General features: G+C 43.0%; 1 protein-coding gene across 3 annotated transcripts in view; it reads left to right on the forward strand.

Annotated features, from left to right (window-relative positions):
* The window catches only part of AFAP1L2 (actin filament associated protein 1 like 2), a 74,544-nt gene that overhangs the window by 34,492 nt on the left and 18,199 nt on the right, over positions 1-21,853 (forward strand). For 2 of the 3 annotated variants that reach the window (XM_081863660.1, XM_081863661.1), the window contains exons 2-5: positions 13,857-13,985; positions 15,858-15,935; positions 17,816-17,910; positions 20,932-21,022. In XM_081863660.1, the coding sequence (XP_081719786.1) occupies positions 13,857-13,985; positions 15,858-15,935; positions 17,816-17,910; positions 20,932-21,022 (393 nt within the window). Of the gene's footprint in view, positions 1-6,522; positions 6,611-13,856; positions 13,986-15,857; positions 15,936-17,815; positions 17,911-20,931; positions 21,023-21,853 lie in introns of all 3 variants that reach the window. The other variant, XM_081863662.1, reaches the window with a different exon arrangement.

Below are 21,853 nucleotides of genomic sequence, written 5' to 3' on the forward strand. Positions count from 1 at the left end.
ATTCTAACTCTTTGTGGTCACTGTCGAAGGATGGTGGGATAGCCTTCCAATGGAGGCTAGGCTCATTCTTTGTGTGCCTGCTCCATTAGAGTGGGCCTTTTCTGTGGTGGCTCCCCATTTGTGGAATGCTTTCCCCAGGGAGGCTCACCGATTCCTCTGTTACATGTCTTTAGGTGCCAGACCTTTTAAACTGGAGTGGGGGTAATTGTTTTTGTTTGTTACTTTGTTATGTATTTGTGTGTTTTTCTATTGTAAAGCACCCTCGGATGAATGGTAGTATAACAATTTGAATAATCAAGACATCAATTCTATAAAACATATTTTGCTGCACTGTGCGAAATATGAGCAAGCCAGGGCTGAACTGATATTACCCTTGCTGGTACCTTTCCTGGGAAAATCAGAGGCTCACTATGTCAGGTTCCTATTGGAAGACCGGACAAACGCTAGAACATTAGCAGTGGCGAAATTTTTATCGGTGGTTGCAAAAACCAATGATCCCTATCTTTAAGTCTGAACAAAATGCTTTTTTAACCTGCAGGTAGGCTGTCTGAATTGTGCATTGCTTTGTAACGATCTGTTGGGCCTCTGGACCGTAATAAAGATTGATTGATTGATTGATTGATTGATTTGAATAATAATAATAATTCTCATAATGCTAAACTAGGGTTTAGAGTTGCACCCAAACCAGCCCATTGTTTGTAGTCTGCTCCTAAGTGTAGCTTACTTTCCAGCCATGTGGTTAAGTCTAGCATTTAGTATCCCTTCACAATTACATGGAACTTCACCGAAGCAGAAAGATACTGAGAGGTAGGGATGCTGAGCTCACTGTATGGAAGGAGGCTAGCAGGGACAGCTTCCGCAATATGTGGGGCACATGCCAAGTGGTTACAAGGTGGTTGCTGATTATCTGAATTGGCCCTAATGTACCTCAGCTAGCACCTGAGCTTTCTGGACCAAGCTTTCAAAATGCACAGAGTTCAAGTAGGCTCGAATCTTGCAGCCTTACATTCTACATATAACTGATCTCTTTTGTTATGGGTAGTACAATTCTATAAGAACGAGGAATCCACCCACCCCCAAAAAAGCTTTCTTCTTGCTATTTAGGATGGGTTATTGCTTCTGAGAGTTGAAACTGAAGCATCTTCTGAAGTCATGGTGCTCTCACTAGCTGTATGTCAGATGAAAATGAACCTGTGAAGTATCTCCCCAACTTAAAACTGTAGTGACTGGGAAAGATTAATTCCTGCCTCTACATGAAAAAGGTGGGAACCCTAATAACTGGAGGTTGAATAAAGTCCATGTTTAATATTCATTTTCAGCTCCTTTCCCTTTTGTTCAGGCTTTCCATCTTCCTCCTGTTTTCGTCGTAGATGTTACATAAATCTCTTTTGAATGCAGCTCAGACAATCAGACAATGGGGGCTTTCTGGAAACAAAATGTGTCAGCTCAGTAATCTTCTGTCTCAGTATTATCAAAGAAGAGTTATACAAATAAAAAGAAAGGTGGAAATATTTTTGCGCGCTCTTGATCACTTATGTCTTGGGGGTGCGGGGAGTTGAAAAGGATGAGGAAAAGTTCAGTTTTTAATCATGGAAGCTTTGACACACATTTCATGCATGCATGCATATGTAAAAGCAAAGAGGTCTTTTAATCTAGGTTGAGTTTGCCATAATGGAATCAAATTAAGCTCATGACCTGGTTCAGTCATTCTAGACTTGATAAACCATGGGTTGTAAGGCTGGGAATAAACAACTGAGACTCCTTTTGATACAGAAAACCTTGTTATAATTAATTAAAGTTTGCTACAGAAATGTAATTGGGAGTGGGGTAGCGCAGAGGCAGAGCTACTATCTTATATGCTGACACAGTCCTCGCATCTCCAAGTTGGGGATGTGAAAGACTGCCATCTTAAATCCCTGCTGCCACTCAGCATGGGTAAGAAGTGGGAAACCAGTGGCCTTCCAGATATTATTGGGCTACAGCTTCCCTCACCCCTGACCATGGAACATGCTAGCTGAGGCGGATGGGAGTTGGAGTTCAAGATAGCTTGATGGTCACAGGAACCCCAGCCCTGGTATAGATGGCATTAAGTTAGAATAACCAATGCTCTACCTTAGTAAAAGGCCATTTTCTATGTATGTCAGAACAATATGACACTTGTAAAGTTAGTCCTCCTTCTGAAGCTACTTTGTATTTCCTTGCATTCTTTTTGTTTGTTTTCAGGTTATTTAGGGAGATCTTCTACCCCACTTGTTCATGTTCTGACTACTATTTTTGTTGGCCCATTTTGTACATTCTGGAATGTGCTTGCAGTGTGTGTATGTGTGTGTAGGCTACACATCCTCTGTTCACATGTAATGAACCAATGCTCCTCCGATCTTCATAGTTCTAAGCTCCCCATGCAGTCGAAGCTGAGTTGTGTCTGCTTCCGTGTCTGCATGTTGGCTAAAAATGGAATGTGTGGTTTACCTTAAGTAGAAAATAAACAGCTATGACTACAAGTGTGCTCTTCTCGGGAGCTATTTGCTGTATGTACCATGTTTTGGTATTACGATGGTTGGACATCAGCTTATATTTAAATATACAGAGTGTTTTCAACTAACTTTTACTCAGAGTAGACCCACTGAAACAGAGGAACTTGACTAAGTTAGGCCCATTAATTTAAATGGAACTTAGTTGTATACCACCCATAGTTCTTGTTGTACAAGCATATGCTCCACTGAGTGTCTTGAATTAATGGTGTCTTGAATTAATGTCCTCTTTGATGTGCCCAGCTACAAGTAGACTACATATAGGCAAGGCCAGTGTTTCCCAACTGGGGGCCATATGGCCCCCTAGGGCCCCATGGATATTCTAGGGGAGCCCCAGGATATTCCAAGGAGGCCCCAGGTGAAAAATGTGTAAATGGGGGGCCATAGCCTGAGGCTAGGGGGCTGCAGAGGAAAGTGAGAAGTGAAGGGGGGGGAAGGAAAAATATATATGAAAATCCTGATTGGCTGGTTACCCTCTTGGCCAATCACAAGCGGGTAAGGGGGTAGCCCACCAGGACCTAGCGCTCCTTTTTGCCACATGCATTTTCTTGGCACAGTCCTGGTTTGTTTCGGGCAGGAGAGGGTGATAGCTGAGACTCCTGCTTCTTCTTTCCTGGTGTCTTTTGTTCAGATCAAAATGTGTGTTTTGAGCAAGGTCTCAAGGCTCAATAATTTTTGCACTTCAATTGTACTGTCAATTTGCTTTGAGATTTTCATGAGACAATAAAAAAAGAAAGAAATCCTGTCTGCCCTGCTCCTAAAATAGGATAGTGACGTTACCCAGCTTCCAAGTTTTAATTTAGATATTGGGCTTTCAAGTCCTCTGAAGATTGAAGAAACAATATATTTTTGTTCCCCAATATGTAATGATTATTTAAGGGTGTTTCCTGTTTTGTAAGATAATAACTACATCCTGGGTTGAATTAAGCCTGAAACTGAAAGGAGTTGTTCCAGATCATTATTAAGAAACTAAGCAGAAGTAATCTCCAGTTACTTGTGTTTTTCCCCCTGCAGCTAAAATTTTTAAAGCAATGTGTGTGACCCTTCAGAGGTATCAGTTTTGTCTGTTTCCTGCAAAAGTAAAATCTGTTTGTACTGGTTCTAGAGAGCAGTGACCCACCAAGAAACAGCCATGATACCTAGAATGTGAACCTTCACTAGACTAAGATATTCAGAATGGGGTTTATTAAAACTGAATTGAGGTGTCTCCCTTTACAGAAAACCTGTGAGTCTGTTAACATCCTAATGCCACTAGAGTTTAGGGATAGCTTCTCTGTATTGGGCACAAAAGTGAACATACAGTAAACCATTAAGTTTGTTTGGAGTGTTAAGTTACAGGCTAGGTGCTAACAATATTTTCATGGCTGTCTGTTTTGTCTTCCTTTGTATTCCATTAGCACCATAGGACAGGTGTGGCTAACCTGTGTACCTCCAGATCAATAGGCCTCCACAGACCACTTGAAAATTGCTGAGGGACTTGGCAGATTTTTCTGCCTATTTTTACATTCTGTGAACCACCTGAATGAAGGTCGTGGACCACTGCTGGTCCGCAGACTACAATTTGGAAATCCCTACTGTAGATGCTGTTGGACTACAACTCCCATCAATAATGTCTCAAATTCTGATGTTTGAATAGCTGAACCATTAAATTTTACTTATTATTGACAGGGTGGTTTTACTACATAGTAATTTATAGACTTCTCAGCAGCTTTGATCATTTCAGGCTTCTTATTAAAGGACTTAATTCTTACATTGATTCACCTATCTGGATGGAAGATCTTAAGTCATGTGAGATGGGTCTTCCAGTCAAGCACCTCCACATTTCTCTCTGTGACCTTTGGGTTAAGTTCAGACCAAGCTGTAGAACTGAACTCTGCTGACTTCTGCCAATTCTGAATTTGGAAAGTGAGAAGAGCTTCAGAAACTGTCTCTAGAGGCAGTCCTTAAATTACAGTGTACAATGTAAGCAATAATCAAACAGTGATGCTGAGAAAAGAGAAATCACTAAATTACAGTTGAGCTGCAATAATCTCTTGGAGGTTTGTTAGTGCAAAATAGAGATTAAAGAGTAAAACATAAGCATCAAATGTTTCAAGAAGGATTGAGTTAATGAGAGTTACTGACAGCGCACAAACACATTCATCAGCAGTTTTTTAGGGGTTTTTTGCCAATGATTTTTATGCTGAAACACTGCATAAAAACAACAACCTAGCTCTTAAATCCAGGGCAAGATTAGTGATACCTTCAGAGTGTTTTATCTAATGGCCTTTTAGAGGTTTAATGCAACTTCTCATTCTCTCTAGATAATAGGCTTCTGTTTATATAAAACAAAGTCTGGGCTAGGCTAAGTAACAAAATCTCTTCTATCCGATAAATGGCTGTTTTGCCAAGTCTGGGACTTCAGGGCAGTTAAAGGCCACCTTCAGTGTTACTTTTTAAAGATGCAGATGCAAGCATCTGTGTCTTAAAATACATACATGTACATTTGTCAGACTCTGGATACTTTCCCACAAAATATGTATCCTTGTTGAGAAGTGGGTTTGTGCTATATTTGCTACCTCCTGGGCTTGAGCCAGACTTAGTCATGCTTAGAGTAGACTGCACATGGGGAACCTGTGGCCTTCCAGATATTGTGAGACTATAACTTCCATCCTCCATGACCACTGATTATGCTGCCTGGACATTATGGGAGTTTTGAGCCCCAGAACATCCCCAGCCCTGGAGGGGTGCGTTGAAATCAGTAGGACTTAAGTTCGTGATGGATAATGTGTGCCATTTATTTCATTGTGTTTTCTCTAAGCATGGCTAGATCTGGATCCAACCCAAGATGTTTTCTCACCTCTTACTATGTGAGCACAGTCACATTTTTGTCTCAGTGTCAGAAGCAGCCCTTGATAAAGCACAAGGACATGGTTGCTGGTTTAAGTCTTTGAAGAACATTAACAAATTACAGACTGTTTTATGCACTCAGTCACATCCTACTGCCCATGCACTGCATGGTGTATGTGGGGAAGTTAAGGGTTTGAAAGCTTGTACAGCTCAACTATTCACACAGACATGTATAGAAATTGTATAGGGAAGTGCCATATCTCAGTGGCAGAGCATCCAGGTTTAATCCCCAGCATCTTCAGGTGGAACTGGGAGAGAAGCCTGTCTGAAACGATGGAGAGCTGCTATCTGACAGTCTAGACATTACTGAGCTAGTAAAAACTTGCTATGTTCTATGTACACTCATTGCATGTAACATACGCACAAGGCAAACAGAATCCACCCCAAATCCATAATTACGTAAATTCAAACTATTCAGACATTTTTAATTTGTGTGCTACTAGGTCAGATTTGATGTTGGGAAAATTATATGTTTCTGAATTATTAATTGGTATGCTGGCTTTTAAAATAGCTGGTCATTTGCCAGTGAATACACTGATAAAGAAAACTGCACTGCAGTGAAACACGTGCAATTCTTTTCCCCAATTCTTTTTTTTAAAAAATCTACAAGGATTTTAATTACAAGTGTTTACAGTGACGGAGAATATGATGGTGTTTGATTCAACAAGAAAGGCAGGCTTACAGAGTGAGTTATACTGTGAGGAAATAAATTTAGTTAGGAGCAGTTACCATCACTTGTAAAATATTTGTTTTCCCTGACCAGGCAACCATTTTTTCTTTAATGTCCATAATTGCCATTTGTGTGGCAAAGAACTGATTAGTTACAACCCTGGCTAGAATGCCATCAAGCTGCTTGTTGTTGGTTTAACATAGAATTTCAAGTCATAGCTACATTGTAGAACAAAGGGAAAGAATTATGTGATCACAAAAGTTCCCTTATTTTCCTGGATAGAATGTGAAATAAAATTTTTGCTGGCAAGTTCTTTCTCCTTCTGCAATATACCGCTCTATTCTAATTTCTGATATTCATACCTGTTTGATGCATCTACTTCCCCCTTTTCCTATCTGTCACCTGGTTTCTGTGCCTGTAATAAGCGAGAAGGCATGTCAAGCCTGTGGCTCCTAGAAGCTGTCTTCATGCAACAGTGGCCACACCCTGGGAAGCAGCTTTGATTGGCTGGATAAACCAGGTGAGGATGGGTCTCAAACCCTTGGTGAGTTAAGAAGGCTACTGCGGATTGAGCAGATATGATCAATAGTGGTTCCAACAGTCAAGAACGCAGTTTATGCACATGCTGTGGAGCAGCCGTTCTTAAGCTGTAGGTCCCCAGATGTTGTGTTGGACTACAACTCCCATCATCTCTGAGCTCTGGCCTTGCTAGCTAGGGGTGATGGGAGTTGTAGTTCAACATTTGGGGACCCACAGGTTGAGAAAGGCTGCTGTGGAGGGAAGTGGGGGGCAGATGGGGCTCATCAACCTGGGACTCTAGGAGAAGGAAAACTCTGATGCTAAACCTCCACTGCCTTACAGGATATATTTGGGAGAAGAAAAGGCTTAGGAAGTAAACCCTACACAAATAGAGGGGATTTGGACGGCACCTTGTATGCCTCCTTTCAGCAACTCCTGCAGCCAACCTGGTGCCAAACGTATTTCTCTGCTTTCCTTTGGGCCACATCAGCGAGGCCGAGAAGGAGGCCCTGCTGTCTGAGCAGCCCATACACACTGCCCAGGCTTGTGCCCCAGAAAGGTCACTTCAGTGCTGCTAATGCAGCAGTTTGACTTCACCCCCAGAGGCACACTCCATTCTCTCTTGAGACAGGTGGATGCCAGCAACATGTGAAGTCTTTAGCCCACACACTGCAGTAGTTAGTGTACAGAAAGCTGAAGTTCACCACTCCCTGCTGCTCCACAAGTATCTGCACTGATGGCAAGACACTAACCCTACTTTTAATGATGTCATAGAAGGACCATATATCTCTCCATATGACAATCTGGCCAAAGGCAGAATGTTTGGTACCCAATGCATGTACATTCTCAACCTTGGTGAGGAAGCAAATGGGACCACCATCAAGTTGATGTTGTCTTCTCCATGTAGAGTTTTTTGGAGCTGGTAAACGTGCCACAATATGCTGGGTTGATTTTGCTGGAGGAAAAAGTTGTCAGAAGCTGAGACAGCACTTGGACAGCCAAAGGCTTTGAGTCAACTTTCGGATGTCAAGCTTTCTAGCAAAAAAAGAGGAAGCATTGTTAAGAAGGGGAAGTGTGCTTCCAGTCAAAAATTCAAACCTCAGGCTAAGGATGTTAATCTGGGGAACCCTCCCTGTGCTGTGATCTGAATCCAGAGCAAAACTACAAGCAAAGGCTCAGAATGGAAAACTGGGAGTCACTTATTTATGAAGGATCTCACTATATTAATTTTGAGCATTGCAATAAGGCACTTGGAAGAATGTGATTGTTCATAGTGTGGGAGCAGGGGACAGGAGTGCTGTTCCTTCATTGAGCCTTCTGGGCATTTTTCAAGCACTTTCTCTCTTTTCTCTTTTCCGCTTCTTGAGTCCTCCCACCACCCTGTGAAGGAGGAGGGGAGCCAGTCTGTCATTTGTTCAGCAAACTGGAAAGCCTTGTCTGCCTTTTCTGCTGTCTCTTACTTAAAGTTCAGAGTTCCTGGTTTAGAGATGACAGTTCATCAATAAGATGATTGTCCAGACTTCCAGAATGGCCCATATTGTGCTGGTTGGGTTCAGCAGTTGGGCACACTGCCCACAAGCAACAAGGCCCATTGTCTCCCTCGCCATGTTTCATGTTGTATAGGAAGACAAGGCCAAACTGTTCAAATAGGAGTTTCCAAAACCAGACATTAAATCTTTCTGAGGTATGATTAGAGTTGCTGGAATTGCTTTCACCGTCGTTATTGCACAATAAATGCATATTAGATGTTCATTTGTTGCTTTGTGATGTGTTGCACTTCTCCCAAGTTTGCCCCCTTTGTTGCAAGATTCTCACATTTTCCTCAAAGCACCTAAACTGCAAAATTCTGTACCTTGGACAAATGCTATGCTTTCCACAGATTCTTGGCTGTTGAAACTGACAAGGCTAATATTTTTTTTGATGGATGCTTTGAGATTGGAAAGTCCCTTGTGCGGGTGGAGGGGGAGGAAGGAATTCTGTGTGCTCTCCTGCAGATGTCCTGTGAACAATAGATACTGTCTTCCTCATCCATTCTAGTTGGCTTGGCTTGTGTAGTTCGCACCGGGCAAGCAACAGGCATTATCACACTGCAAGGACATATTGCAGCTAGGCAAAAGCACCCAAGGAGTGTTGATGAGGGGTGTGGGCTGGGGAGAGTCCTGAGGACCAAATGGAAACCCATGGAAGCATTTGGTCTGAGGCTCCACATCCATGTACTAGAGCCTAGTGGGCAACCATAAACGGTTGGGAGAACTTGGTTAAGCTAGGGTGTTTTGGACTGGGCCAGGTTATTGAGGGTATTTCAGTTGTCATCTTGGTTGAAATCTTACTACTTTTCAATAACTCACCTAAACCTTGCTTTCATGTTCTCCTGTTCATGTGTTCAATCAGTGCATGGAAAGGAGTGGGATTTTGTCCACTGGCCCCACCCCTCAGCCTTGATGTGCCTGTCAGTCCTGACCTCTGCATGTCATGTGGAATGTAAGAACAGGAGTGAAGCACTTAGAACTGTAGATGCCAAAGGCCTGTATGTATTTGGGAACCCTGGCATAACCATAGTTCCTGGCTGAAGACCTGGGAGTGCACACGTAGGGTCCATGATCCTGCTCCCCTCTGTGCATGCAGAGTTGACCATTGGGTTCCACAGGCATAGCCTAGAGCAGAGGTGGGGATTCAGTCCATGGGTTGTATCTGGTCCACAGTGTTACCTCTGGTCTTTCAGTAAATTCAGCCAGCTCTGAAGTCTCTGGGAAGCAGTGCTGAAGCACAAGCACACATCCCACAAGTACTGTTAGGCAGATGTGTCGGTGTGTGTGAGAGGAGAGAATGTGTTCAGAGACAGGTAGAGTTGGCTCAAGTCTGTGGTCACTGTGCAGTGAAGCTTTGGCAGGGGGTTCAGGGGGAGGAGTAGACAGCCCAAAGGGAGACCAGTTGGCCAATGTTGAATCATGTGGACCAGAGTAGGGAGGAATGCTTAGAAGGCTTCTCAAATAGCTTTGAAAATGCCCTTGAGAGCTGTTTCTGTCTGGCTCACCTGACAAGGCTGGATCAGGCCCTGAGCCTTGTGTTTTCTGTGGGCCGGGGTCCCTAATGGAGAAAAAAACTCCCTTCACCACCAGTCTAAATGCACGTGATGCAACAACATTGGTAAAAGTAAGCTGACTGGGATCTGGTGATGATCTGAATGCAGGGTCATATCGGGGAATCCCATGAATTCCCTGGGAAAAGGTGAGATATAAATGTAATAAATAAACAAACAACTTCCTTTTATATAAAAAAGAAACTGACTAGAGAAGTATCTACATTATTTAGCGTTGCAAGTTCTGTCTTGTTATTGCAGATTTCTGCATCATAATCTTCTGTGAACTGCCTTGAAATCTTTGGATGAAGGGTGGTATAAAAATTAAACAAACAAAGAAACAAACAAAACTGATTATCCAACGTTCCAGTAAACCATGTTTTATTGAGTCTTTCTCAGTCTGTCTGTGCTTCCTGGTATATATTGTCAGTGTTGAGCTTATACAGTGAGATGGGAAAGTATTTGATCCCTTGCTAAATTTGCCTGTTTGCCCTCTGACGAAGAAATGACCAGTCCATAATTTTAATGGTAGGTATATAGTAGCTGTGAGAGACAGAATAACAACAGGAAAACCCCCAGAAACCCAGAGCACAAAAGTCAGAGATTGATGTGTATTGTAATGAGTGAAATAAATACTTGATCTCTTTGCAAAAGATGGCTTAGTACTTGGTGGCAAAACCCTTGTTGGCAATTACAGAGGTCAGATGTTTCTTGTAGGTGGCCACCAGGTTTGCACACATCTCAGGAGGTATTTTGTCCCACTCCTCTTTGCAGATCCTCTCCAAGTCAGTAAGATTTTGAGGCTGATGTGTAGCTACTTGAACCTTCAGCTCCTTCCACAGATTTTTGATGAGATTAAGGTTTGGAGACTGGCTAGGCCACTCCAGAACCTTAATGTGCTTCTTCTTGAGCCACTCCTTTGTTGCCTTGGCCGTGTGTTTTGAGTCATTATCATGCTGGAACACCCATCCTCAACCCATTTTCAATGCCCTGGCTGAGTGAAGGAGGTGCTTACCCAAGATTTGACGATACATGGTCCCGTCCATTGTCCCTTCGATGCGGTGAAGGTGTCCTATCCCCTTAGCAGAAAAACACCCCCAAAGCATAATATGTCTGTTTTCATGGTGACTATGGTCCCAGCTGCCCTGAGATCATTGACAAGTTCCCCCCATGTAGTTCTGGGTTGCTTCATCACCATTCTCCTGATCATTGCAACTCCATGAGATGAGATCTTGCATTGAACCCCAGACCGAGGGAGGTTGACAGTTATTTTGTGTTTCTTCCATTTGCGAATTATTGCACCAGCTGTTGTCACATTCTCACCAAGCTGCTTGGCAATAGTCTTGTAGCCCAGCCCAGCCTTGTGCAGGTCTACAATCTTGTCCCTGACATCCTTGGACACCTCTTTGGTCTCGGTCATGGTGGCTACTTTGGAATCTGCTGGATTGATTGCTTCTGTCGACAGGTGTCTTAACGAGCTGGGATTACAGGTAAGACCTCTCCCTTACAGCAGGTTTTTCTAATCTCAGCTCGTTACATACAGTGAAAATACCAGGTAACCTGACATCTGGCTGGTTGATAGGGGATCAAATACTTATTTCACTCATTATAATTCACATCAATCTCTGACTTTTGTCTTCTGGGTTTCTGGGGGTTTTTCTGTTGTTATTCTGTCTCTCACAGCTACAATAAACCTACCATTAAAATTATGGACTGGTCATTCCTTCGTCAGAGGGCAAATGGGCAAATTTAGCAGGGGATCAAATACTTTCCCCCCTCACTGTATAATTTGCAGTGCAAGATCTCACAACCCCATGCCATAGTAGACAAATATACTTGGGGAAAAGCCTATATGTTTTTTCTCTGTGATAAAAATTGTAACTGGTGACTAAAAGTGCACATCCGTTTAAGACCGCATCCGCAGAGGTAGAGTAGAGTTCATTTGCCGCATGGTTTTTTTAAAAGATAATTTTGTGCTAAAAATGTCAATTGGTGACTAATAGTGTGCATTTTTTTTTTAAAAACCACAGGAACAGAATAATATTCATTTTCCAGATCATTCTTATTTAATAGCCACATGGCCAGAAATTAGAAACAAAATAGGAAATGGCTGTTTCCACCTAATTGCCTTCTATAGCGACCTACTGTATTTCACAAATTAAAAAGATAAAACAAGTTCAAGATCAGTGCTCCTTCCCCACCCCCACCCTACCCCCAAAATTCAACACATCTTGTGAAATACGCCTCTGATTTTGCTTAAGTTGAATTCACTGGCGACTGGTGCAGACCAAGGAGCATAACGATCCCTCTCCTTCTGCTGTGGATAATTCACCATTGTCTTTATTCTTCTCTGGGGTCTCAGGCGAGTGGATAGCACCAGAGGGCCTGCTTTTCTGTATCAGTGCATGTTTTGTTCCCTTTGGAAGATCCGTTGTCCTCCTAAAAGCCATCCAGCTGCTTCGGCAGCCCCTACCAACACATCTGTTTCTTTTCACAGTTGGAGAGAATAGCTTTCTCCTTCTGTCATCACAAATCTACTTTCCCTTTCCCTACAGCAGCAGCCGACCCCTGTAAGCCTTGGAATGTGCCTGGCAGGATGGGCTGGAAAATCCACAAAAAGCCAGCAGCACCCACCATTCAGCAACTTGAATGCTTACTCTAAACCGGCACCGAATGATCAGCTGGTCTGTTGATTTTTTCTGTAGCAGACAAAGAATGGAGCGGTTGCAAGTCAAGTGCCTTCTGCCAAGGCAGTCTGCTAGGGAAATGAATGGTGCCAGCTCAGAAAGTTTTAGACAGATGTTTGGAAGAGGAGGGGGGAGGAAGAGATGGAAAGGAGGGTCTGGGAAAATCTCCCCTTCAGGTTTGTTGGGCTAGATTTGTGGATGCAGAGAAATGTTATTCATAGCTCCGTTTGAAGAACACTGACCTGGGTCAACTTTTAGAAGTCATTCTGTCCGTAAGGTGTTCATCTCTCCATACAAATAAATGTTGCATTGTTTTGTGTGAAAGGATGGTGCTTTGGGGGAATCAAATTTGTTAAATCATGTAAGCGTTCCAGAGATCTGTTTCACTCACAGCTGTCTAAATTGTCCCAGCTAATAGTATTAGGGCCTTGTCTCTCATGTTGCCATCTTCCCTGTGTTTGAGCATCGTTATAAGGGTGATGAAATGGAATACAAATAGCAAAGGACTGGCTTGTGGATTATAGTGTAGCGTTTTGAATGTGTTACGTTCAATCCAATCTCTGTTATTGTTAGTAGCATATCCAGTGGGAGTAAGAAAAGAAAAGGTTTGCACCAAGTGTTGAACAAGGGAAATTTCACATCTTACATTTCACATGTTTTGTAATAAGTCATTTTTATGTGTGCGCATACTGAAAAGGTTGTTAATATTGGTTGAGATTCCAGCATTCAAAAGAAAAGTTTGAATCATCTCCTGCAAGATTCAGATAGTCCAGCAACTCTTAGTATAGAGAGTCAAAAATTTGGTCCAAAAGTATCTTTTGCATGTATTTATTTATTTAATAAAATTTATATACCGCTTTATTGAGAGAAAACCTCTAAGTGGTTTATGAAACCATAAAATAAAACATTAAAATTCTGAATAAAAGTTAAAAGCAGGTATTTAAAAATGTTCAAAAGGGGATTGAAATCGACAGTAGTAAAAAAAGAGGTAAAACACATGTAACTTCTATGTGTCTGGATACTTTTGCCTCAGTAAAAATGTTTTAAGCAGGCACTGCAAAGAATACAGTGAAGGCACTTGCCTGATGTCAGGTGGCAGGGAGTTCCAAAGGAAAAGTGTTGCCACGCTAAAAGATCCATTTCCTGTAAGTGTGGATGGAATATCAAGAGTCTCCTTTAACAGTGCCCTTTCCATTCATCAAAGCAGCTGAGTAGACATAAGGGGTAAGGCGATCTTGCAGATAAACTGGTCCCAAGCTGTTATATTTTGCACTTAATGCATGAGAGGTAAAATGCATGAGAGGTAAGGTAAAATGGACAGTGGAAAATGGGCTGATTCTAAAAGTATAGGTTTTGGTTTAAAATGCAAACTGATTCAAGAAATGCTGGGTTCTTCAAGGATCGCTATAAATCCCTTTTATATATTTAACCACTGTACAGGGCATAATAGCATTTGCAAATCTGTTTTATGTCTACTTCAGCTCTGGAGCAACTGCTTACAGAACTTGAAGATTTTCTGAAGATACTGGACAAGGAGAACCTCAGCAGCACTGCCATTGTGAAAAAAAGCTTCCTCACTGACCTCCTTAGGCTGTGCACAAAATCAAATGGTAAGCACAGTTGTGTAAAAGGGCGCTAATTTCAGAAGAGCTTCTCAGAGCTGTCGTTTGCTGATACCGATACTGGTCTACTTTTGCATCTAAACTTCGGCCTCCCCAATTGCACGTAAAAACAGCCAACAGTCTTTTGTTAAAGGGAAAGTTACTTATTGTGTCACAATCTGAAGTCTACTTTTTGCACAAAGAGTTAGCCCTGGGTAGCAGGAATATATGTGCAGTGCATGCATTTGTACAGGGGTCAGCAAACTTTTTCAGCAGGGAGCTGGTCCACTGTCCCTCAGACCTTGTGGAGGGCCAGACTAGATTTTTTTGGGGGGGGGGGGAATTGAACGAGTTGCTGTGCCCCACAAATAACCCAGAGAATGCATTTTAAATAAAAGGACACATTCTACTCATGTAAAAACAGACTGATTCCTGGACCGCCCATGGGCCAGATTTAGAAGGCGATTGGGCCGGATCTGGCCCCCGGGCCTTAGTTTGCCTACCCATGCATTTGTACATGCACACGTGCGCACACGCACAAATGGGTACACAGAAAACGTGTTCCAAAAGTCCAGTACATTCAGTGTGTGCTGGTTGTTATGTCAAATTGCTATACAGTACCCAAATGTACCGTATTTTTCGCCCTATAGGATGCACCGGCCCATAGGACGCACCTAGATTTGGGGGGGGGGAATAAAGGGGAAAAAATTATTTCCCCCCCCCCCAGGCGCAGGGCTGGGGCCGGGGGAAGCCCGAGCTTCCCCCGACCCCAGCTCCCAGAACAGGAAGTTCTCCGCAAGCCCGAGCTTCCCCCTCCCCCAGCCCCCAGAATGGGACCCAGAGCGATGCCGAAGCTTGCGGGGCTGGGAGCTTGCGGGGCTGGGGGAGGGGGAAGCCCTCCGCCAGCCTCCAAACCAGGTCGGGAGACAGCGGGATGGTGCACTGCGCCTCCCCGCTGTCCCCCGAGTTTGCGGGGCTGGTGACGGGGAGGAGCAGGCTTCTCCCCCCCGCCAGCCTTCTAACAAAGTCGGGGGACAGCGGGATGGCGGCGTTCCGCCTCCCCGCTGTCCCCTGAGCTTGTGGGGCTGGCGGTGGGGCTCTCCATGGCGGCGTTCCGCCTCCCCGCTGTCCCCTGAGCTTGTGGGGCTGGCGGTGGGGCTCTCCAGGCTTCAGTGAAAGCCTGCATTCGCCCCATAGGACACACACACATTTCCCCTTCATTTTTGGAGGGGAAAAAGTACGTCCTATAGGGCGAAAAATGCGGTACATGAGAAAAGAAGTGAATATAAAAGCCCTTGAATCAGGCTAATCTCATTTCGTATAATTATATAATTGTAGAGGTGGAAGGGACCCTGAGGACCATCTAGTCCAGCCCCCTGCAATGTAGGAATCTGCAGTTGTCTCTTACAGGGATTGAACCTGTGACCTTGGTGTTATCAGCATGATGCTCTAACCAACTGAGCTGTTGTTCCATTTGCTCTTAATCTCAATGTATTTTTAAATTCATTCAAGATTTTCTGAATCTAATTTGCAAGAATGATAAGAAGATAAACTTTGAAAGAGCTGAGTCTCTCTAAGAAACTTCCACCGCCAGGGGTGGCAAGTGCACAGCTTCTTAGCTGCAATCAAGATAAACTGTGCAAGAACAATGTCAGTTAAGGCGCCACTGAGCTAAGTCAGTAGAACAAGCCTCCTCTGATCATAATATTTTTTTAAAAAATAAATAAATAGATGGACAGATATCCATTCTGACCAAGCAAATGGTTTAAAAATTCCTCCAGGAGATGCTTTGCTCAAGATGCTCTGCTGTACAATGCGTGATTTTCTATGCAGTGCAAGTATACGCAAGAGAATAATGAGCTTATATTCTTTGCTTCATAGGTGGTGATGAGGAATACATTTACATGAACAAAGTCACCATCAATAAGCAACACGGTGAACCAGAGAAACCAGACAAAGGTAGGAATATAAGATTGCCTTATACAGAGTCAGACCATTGGTCCATCTAGGTCAGTGTAGTATTACCTACACAGCCTGGCATTGCCCCTCCAAGATTTCAGAGGGGGGTTTCTCAAAGCCCTACCTGGACATGCTGGGAATCGAACCGGGGCCTGCTGCATGCAAGGCACATCATCTACCACTGAGCTATGGCCCTTCCCCATTTTGCTGCTGAATGTGCTTCTTACGCATGAAAGGATCACATGTATCTTTTTTTAAAGAAACACCATCCAACTCACAGTACCAATTCACTGTTAAGTCTGTGCTTCCTCTACCCATCTTCCAGACAGACATGGTAAACTCTGCCCATGTTCACTGATCCATTTTAGCTTTAGCGGCAACCCTCCCTGGGTTTGACATGCAGATATAAGATGGAGAAACACAGGACGCAGAGCTGCTTTCAGGTGCCTCTTAATTAAGATGTGTAGAAACAAAGATCAGGAAATCTAAGAAGCCAAGGGAAGGGAGGCAGATGTCCAATTTACTTGGCTAATAACATCACTGGGTGCTCTGGATTTTGCTTTGCTGCTCGCAGCCTTACACCAGAACCCTATTACCCCCATGACAGGATGTGGATGTGCAGCTGTTATTGTGGCTACCCAGCTAGTCTGAAAAGAACAGTGCTTCTAATATCTTATATTGTATGTTTATGCAGCAAAATTCATGCCTGTCTTTCCAGGGCCGGTTTCTGTGCTTCCACTTTGAGTGGCAGGCTTGCTGGGGCTGTTTGTGGGCATCATAGGGCCACTTCAGACATGGAATTGCTTCTTCTATATGTGCATGGATGAGAATGTGCATCTATCTCCGCCACCATATTTGAAAATGGCAGTGGGCGGGGGGACGGGGACAATGGCTGGTGTAGAAAGGCGCCACTGTGCTTACAGGCAGAGGTGAGGTGGCAGGGAGGTCAGCATGGTGCAGGTCCAGTGGCAGAACCAGTAGGGCCCTCCAGCCACTGCTCCAGCACAGCAGTGATCTCCCTGATGTGTCCCTCTTCTCCCTCCCAGTAAGCACAGTGACACCACTAAGGGGGAGCCCTGCTGCATGACAGTGCCCTCGCCACCAGCTGCCCCTGGATGGCAGGATTGTTTATGTTGCCTAGGATTACCTATGTTCAAAAGCCCCCTGCAGCCATTCTGAAGTCTGTGGGTCACTGCCTTTCCATATGTGCTTCTGTGTGAAATCTTTAAGCAAGAGTCATGTGGTTTAAGCAGCTACTGTGTGATTAGCAGTCGTCTGTTTCCACTCATAGTCAGGCCCTGCAGAGGAGAAGTGAGCTTCTTTCCTTCAGTGCCAATATAGCCAGATCCCTGTACTACCTTTCCACACCTCCCTAGGTTGTTAATACTCCATGGATCCCAGGATTATGGAGGCAGCACTTCACCTGCCAACTAGCTGGAAATTGGCTGGAAGTATTTTCCCACCTGCTGAGATTGTAGCTCTTTCTCAGTGTGAGTTCTGTTTGCTTGGATTTAGGAAAAGACTGAATTGCCCCTGCAAGTTAAAACCAACAGTAATGACAGGGTGAATACTTAGGACTGCTCAATATAGACATCAGCCTTGCCCTGCAAGTAGACAGATTATTTTTAAGACATCTTGGTCTTTGCAGTGTTAAGCAAATATGTGCCAGCAAACCCACAGCTAGCAAGAAAGTGTGTCCCTAGCCGCTTTTTCGCCATATTCTTGGAGATGGTATCAAATGCCATTTTTGTGGTCTGTAATATGCTCCCTAATTTAATGCAATGCTTCCTCCAAAACAAAAGCATAGCATCCAAGAATGTTTCTGAGCTTGGTCTATGTGATGGACTGTTTGCCTGTTGTTATTTTTGTTTGGGCCGCAGTGTTGGGTTGCAGAGACTCCTTGACAAATGGGGAAGTGGAACAGCATTTGTCTCCACCTCAGAAGAGTTTGCCAGACCTCCCACCTTCAAAAATAGTAAGTTCTTGTTTGTTCATTTACTTCCTTTCAATGTACTCTGCATAGCAATAATGCAAGTGCCATTCATCTTCTGGGATAGAATTTAGTACCCTTTGGAGTGAGTTGTAATGTAAGATACAGAGGTCTGAAAAAATCCTAGAGCTGCCTTTTCTCTCTCAAATGATACATCAATATGTATTAAACATTTGTAGAGCACTTGCAGCATTATGGGCATTGGCAACTCACACACACACACACACACACACACACACACACGTGTCAACATCGGTTTCCTCCATTGGTCTTGCTTCATCTTCAAAAATTGCATGATGATGTGGTTTAATGTCAACTACAGACCCAAGATGTCAACCCAGAACCAGAGCCTGGTTTGTAGTGGGATTAAACCAGTTTTGCAGTTCAGACACAATAGGAAACTGTAGTTTAACAACCCATTTCTAATTCAGGTCTATTAACTTCAGTGGTTCAGCTCTGAATAGAACTCACATTGGATGCAACCTTCTGTGTCTCTGGAAGAAAAGAATGAATGACACTTTTAACTCATTAAAGCAGCCTTCCTCATAGGTTGGATTACAACTCCCATGAGCACGGCTGTGCTGACTGGGACTGGTGGGAGTTGTAATCCCAAACATCCAAAGGGCACCAGATGCCTCTATCGCACCACCTAGTCCATTGTTAGAAAGAAACAAGTAGTCACTTTCTTCTCCCCTCATCCAAAACTTCATTTTACTGTATAGGAAAATATTGCAGTTTATTTCATAAACATAGGCAGAACTTGATGTTTTAATCTTTCTACAATGTATGATGTTACTTGGCTTCAGTGCCAGTATGCAATAGCTGCAACTCAGGGACGTGTTTCCTGCCTGGCCCCCATTGAGAAATTGGCTTTATTTTCCAGTTTGGATTTTAAGCACTTAAATCTTTAACCAGGTTCCAAAATGTTCACCATTATTGCCAAAAAGAAAAAAAGAGCTGACCTTTATGCTATTGGGTATTACTTTCCATTTTACCATTTTGCAAAGGTAAGTAAATATTTTGCCAAGGTACCAATGGAGACAAGTTACTTGAGAGTGCTGTGGTTATATTGAAACACATATCTGCCATTCTGTATACTCAAATGAGCAGGTTCACTATATACTTCTGTCTGCTGGCAAATGGAAGAGGGGTGTGTGTGTTTGTCTACTTGGAGAATCTTGTGGTTATCTTGAGCTGCATCATCTTTGAAATGGTGTTGTAAGATGAAACGTCAGCAACAAATGAGATTCATTGGCGAAGATTCATTTTTAAATGGTTTGAATTATTTAAGATTTAAAATATTAAAAGCTGTCCCAACACTGGTGGAACCAAGTGTAGTGAACTCTGTTTCATAAGCATCATATCTTCTTTAAGTGGGAATTTTCTTCCGAAATAAAGTGCATCAATCTCATGCTATGAAGCCATCACGGACTAGGAAAAGGGCAGATCACTAGAAGATCCTGAGGGATACCCTCAAATACATACTTGTCACATCATCAGTCATGGTTCTTTCTGTACATGTGAGGACAAATTCCATCTGCACCAAATTCATAGTATTCATATTATCGCTACTAGCAATTACATGCCACAGAAAAGCTGCCAGTTGTACCTTTGTTCCTGGTGGTAACTAGGAATGGCTAATGCCTAGCCTTGCAGCTGTAGACAGGGTGGCACATGCAAGGTTCTGGGGTCCTTACTCTCCAGCTGCCTGTTTCGAAAGGAATATGAAAAGTAAATTGGCAATGCTAGTGCACGGAGATTGTTACACAACTTGCCTACGTAGGAGCACAATACACAACTCTTCCTGTGGGGGAGCAGAAAATGAGGTGCATTCAGGAACCTGGAGTTGGGACCCCTAAAAAGTTCATGGCAGTTTCCCTCTCTAGGCAGTTTATCCTGAAAATACTGACTTTTAGCTTGTCCTTTGGGATGCTTTCCAAAGTATTTTGTGTCTTGATTTCTTCCCTCAGCTTTGGGCTGCACATTAGGATAGATTTGGCAGCCATCCAGGGACTTTCCAGTGCTTAGAATCTTTTGAAAGTGTTGGTTTACTCCAATATTATTTATCTATTTCCTTTTTCACTTATACTGGCTTTGAAAATGTCTGGTGTATTTCTAAACTTGACTCCTATCACCATCAAAATTGCTCTTGCAAAGGGAAAACTCAAATACAATTCTCCAGTTATAAGATCAGCTTTAAATAAGAAATAAGGGATGGCTCTATTCTGCCTACTTATTGTATGCTATCCATTTAGTGTTCCATGGTTAGGTCTCTGCTTGGTTTCCTTAGGTGTGGCTTATTGTGGTTTCAGCAAAACTTAAGAGGACCACAACAATTTAATAATTTTTGGTCTGATTCCACAAGGCATTTCTTAACTATAGGCAAAATAATATGGTACACACACAGATTAAATTTTGAAGCAGGGATTTTGCCAGTATGATAATATTTTTAATGGAAGCCATCTAGAGGATGCTATGAGCAGTGCCTATTTCACTAGCTGTGGAACGTGACAGTGTGGAGCAGTGATTAGACCTTGGATTGCCAAACCTTTTTGGGCTTGTGGGCACCTTGGGACTGTTTTGGGGACTGCCCAGCATAACCCACAACCACACACACCATAACCATGCATGCACACCCAGCACCACATATTCCTTAGGCACACTATAGAACCATAGATGTCACACACACAGAGAGGACTAGAATGTTGTGGGGTGCCTTTGCTAGACTTAGGCACTTCGTCTTCCCCATCTGGATTTGAGCCTGAAGGACCAAGGAAATGTGTGTGTGCATGGAGAGTATGTTGTAAGCAAGCACAGTTTGTGACACTGTTCACTGGGCACAACTGTTAAGGCCTCAGCATTAGCTTCCGGTTTTCCAGCTTTGTGGAATTTGAACCTTGCTCTCAGTTCTTCCTTATTCTGAATTACAGATACCATAGTGAAAATTTATTTCAGAACTCTGGGTCTTTATCTACACATTTTCTAGCTATTGTTTGCATTCCACAGATTTCAGAAGCAAAGCAACATTCAGGATCCAAAACTGAGTCTCCAGAAGGATACTATGAAGAAGCTGAGCCCTTTGGTGTCTCACTGATTGGTACGTAGGTGTGCTCCCAAGTATTTCATTACTTCTAGAAATAGGCGATGCGACTGCGTTGGAAAATAAACAAATAAAGCACTCAGATACAAATATTGGAAATGTGATCTATAACCTATATGTTTAGTGTTTGTCCCATTGTCAGTTTAATACCAGAGAATTTAAAGGGATATTCTTGTATCCAAAGATTTTTAAGAGATTGCTGACAAGTGAAGATGTTGAGTTCATTCAGAGCTGAACATGGTCACTGATGCTACATTTTCAGCCTGATCTCCACACAAAAACTGCCCTTGGCTGAATAAGGTTTACTGACTGAATAAGGGCTCAGTGAGAAAGGTAAGGATTGTAGTGTCTTTGTAAAAGTGAATAGCAACTGTCTTGCTTTCTGTTGCTGATATGAACAAGCATGTTCTAGAGAAGGTGCTAGGCTCCAGTCTCTGGAAGAACAGACTGAATTTATCTGGCCACCTTTCCTTTTCCTTTTTTTCATGTACATTACTCTATAGCACCTAGGATGGACATCATGATTAAATTACCACACCAAAGAGGACGTAAGAGGATCATTGAGGTTCTCACCCTGCAATCCTAGGCATATCTCTTGAAACTAGTGGGTTTTATTTTGGAGTAAACCCGGATATGCTTAGGCTGTGACCATTACCAGTTTCTGTGCTTATTCATTTCAGACACAGAATGCACACAGCGCTCTTATAATATGTGTGGAATAATAGTGAATCCCAACTGTGGTATGTGATGTATTAAGGAATGGTTTATGACATCCCTGGAGTAAATGGAGAGCATTTCTACATCAGTGCAACAATGCAGTGGTGACCC

The sequence above is a fragment of the Podarcis erhardii genome (assembly GCF_964252035.2).
Source record: "Podarcis erhardii genome assembly, chromosome: 5".
NCBI lineage: Eukaryota > Metazoa > Chordata > Lepidosauria > Squamata > Lacertidae > Podarcis > Podarcis erhardii.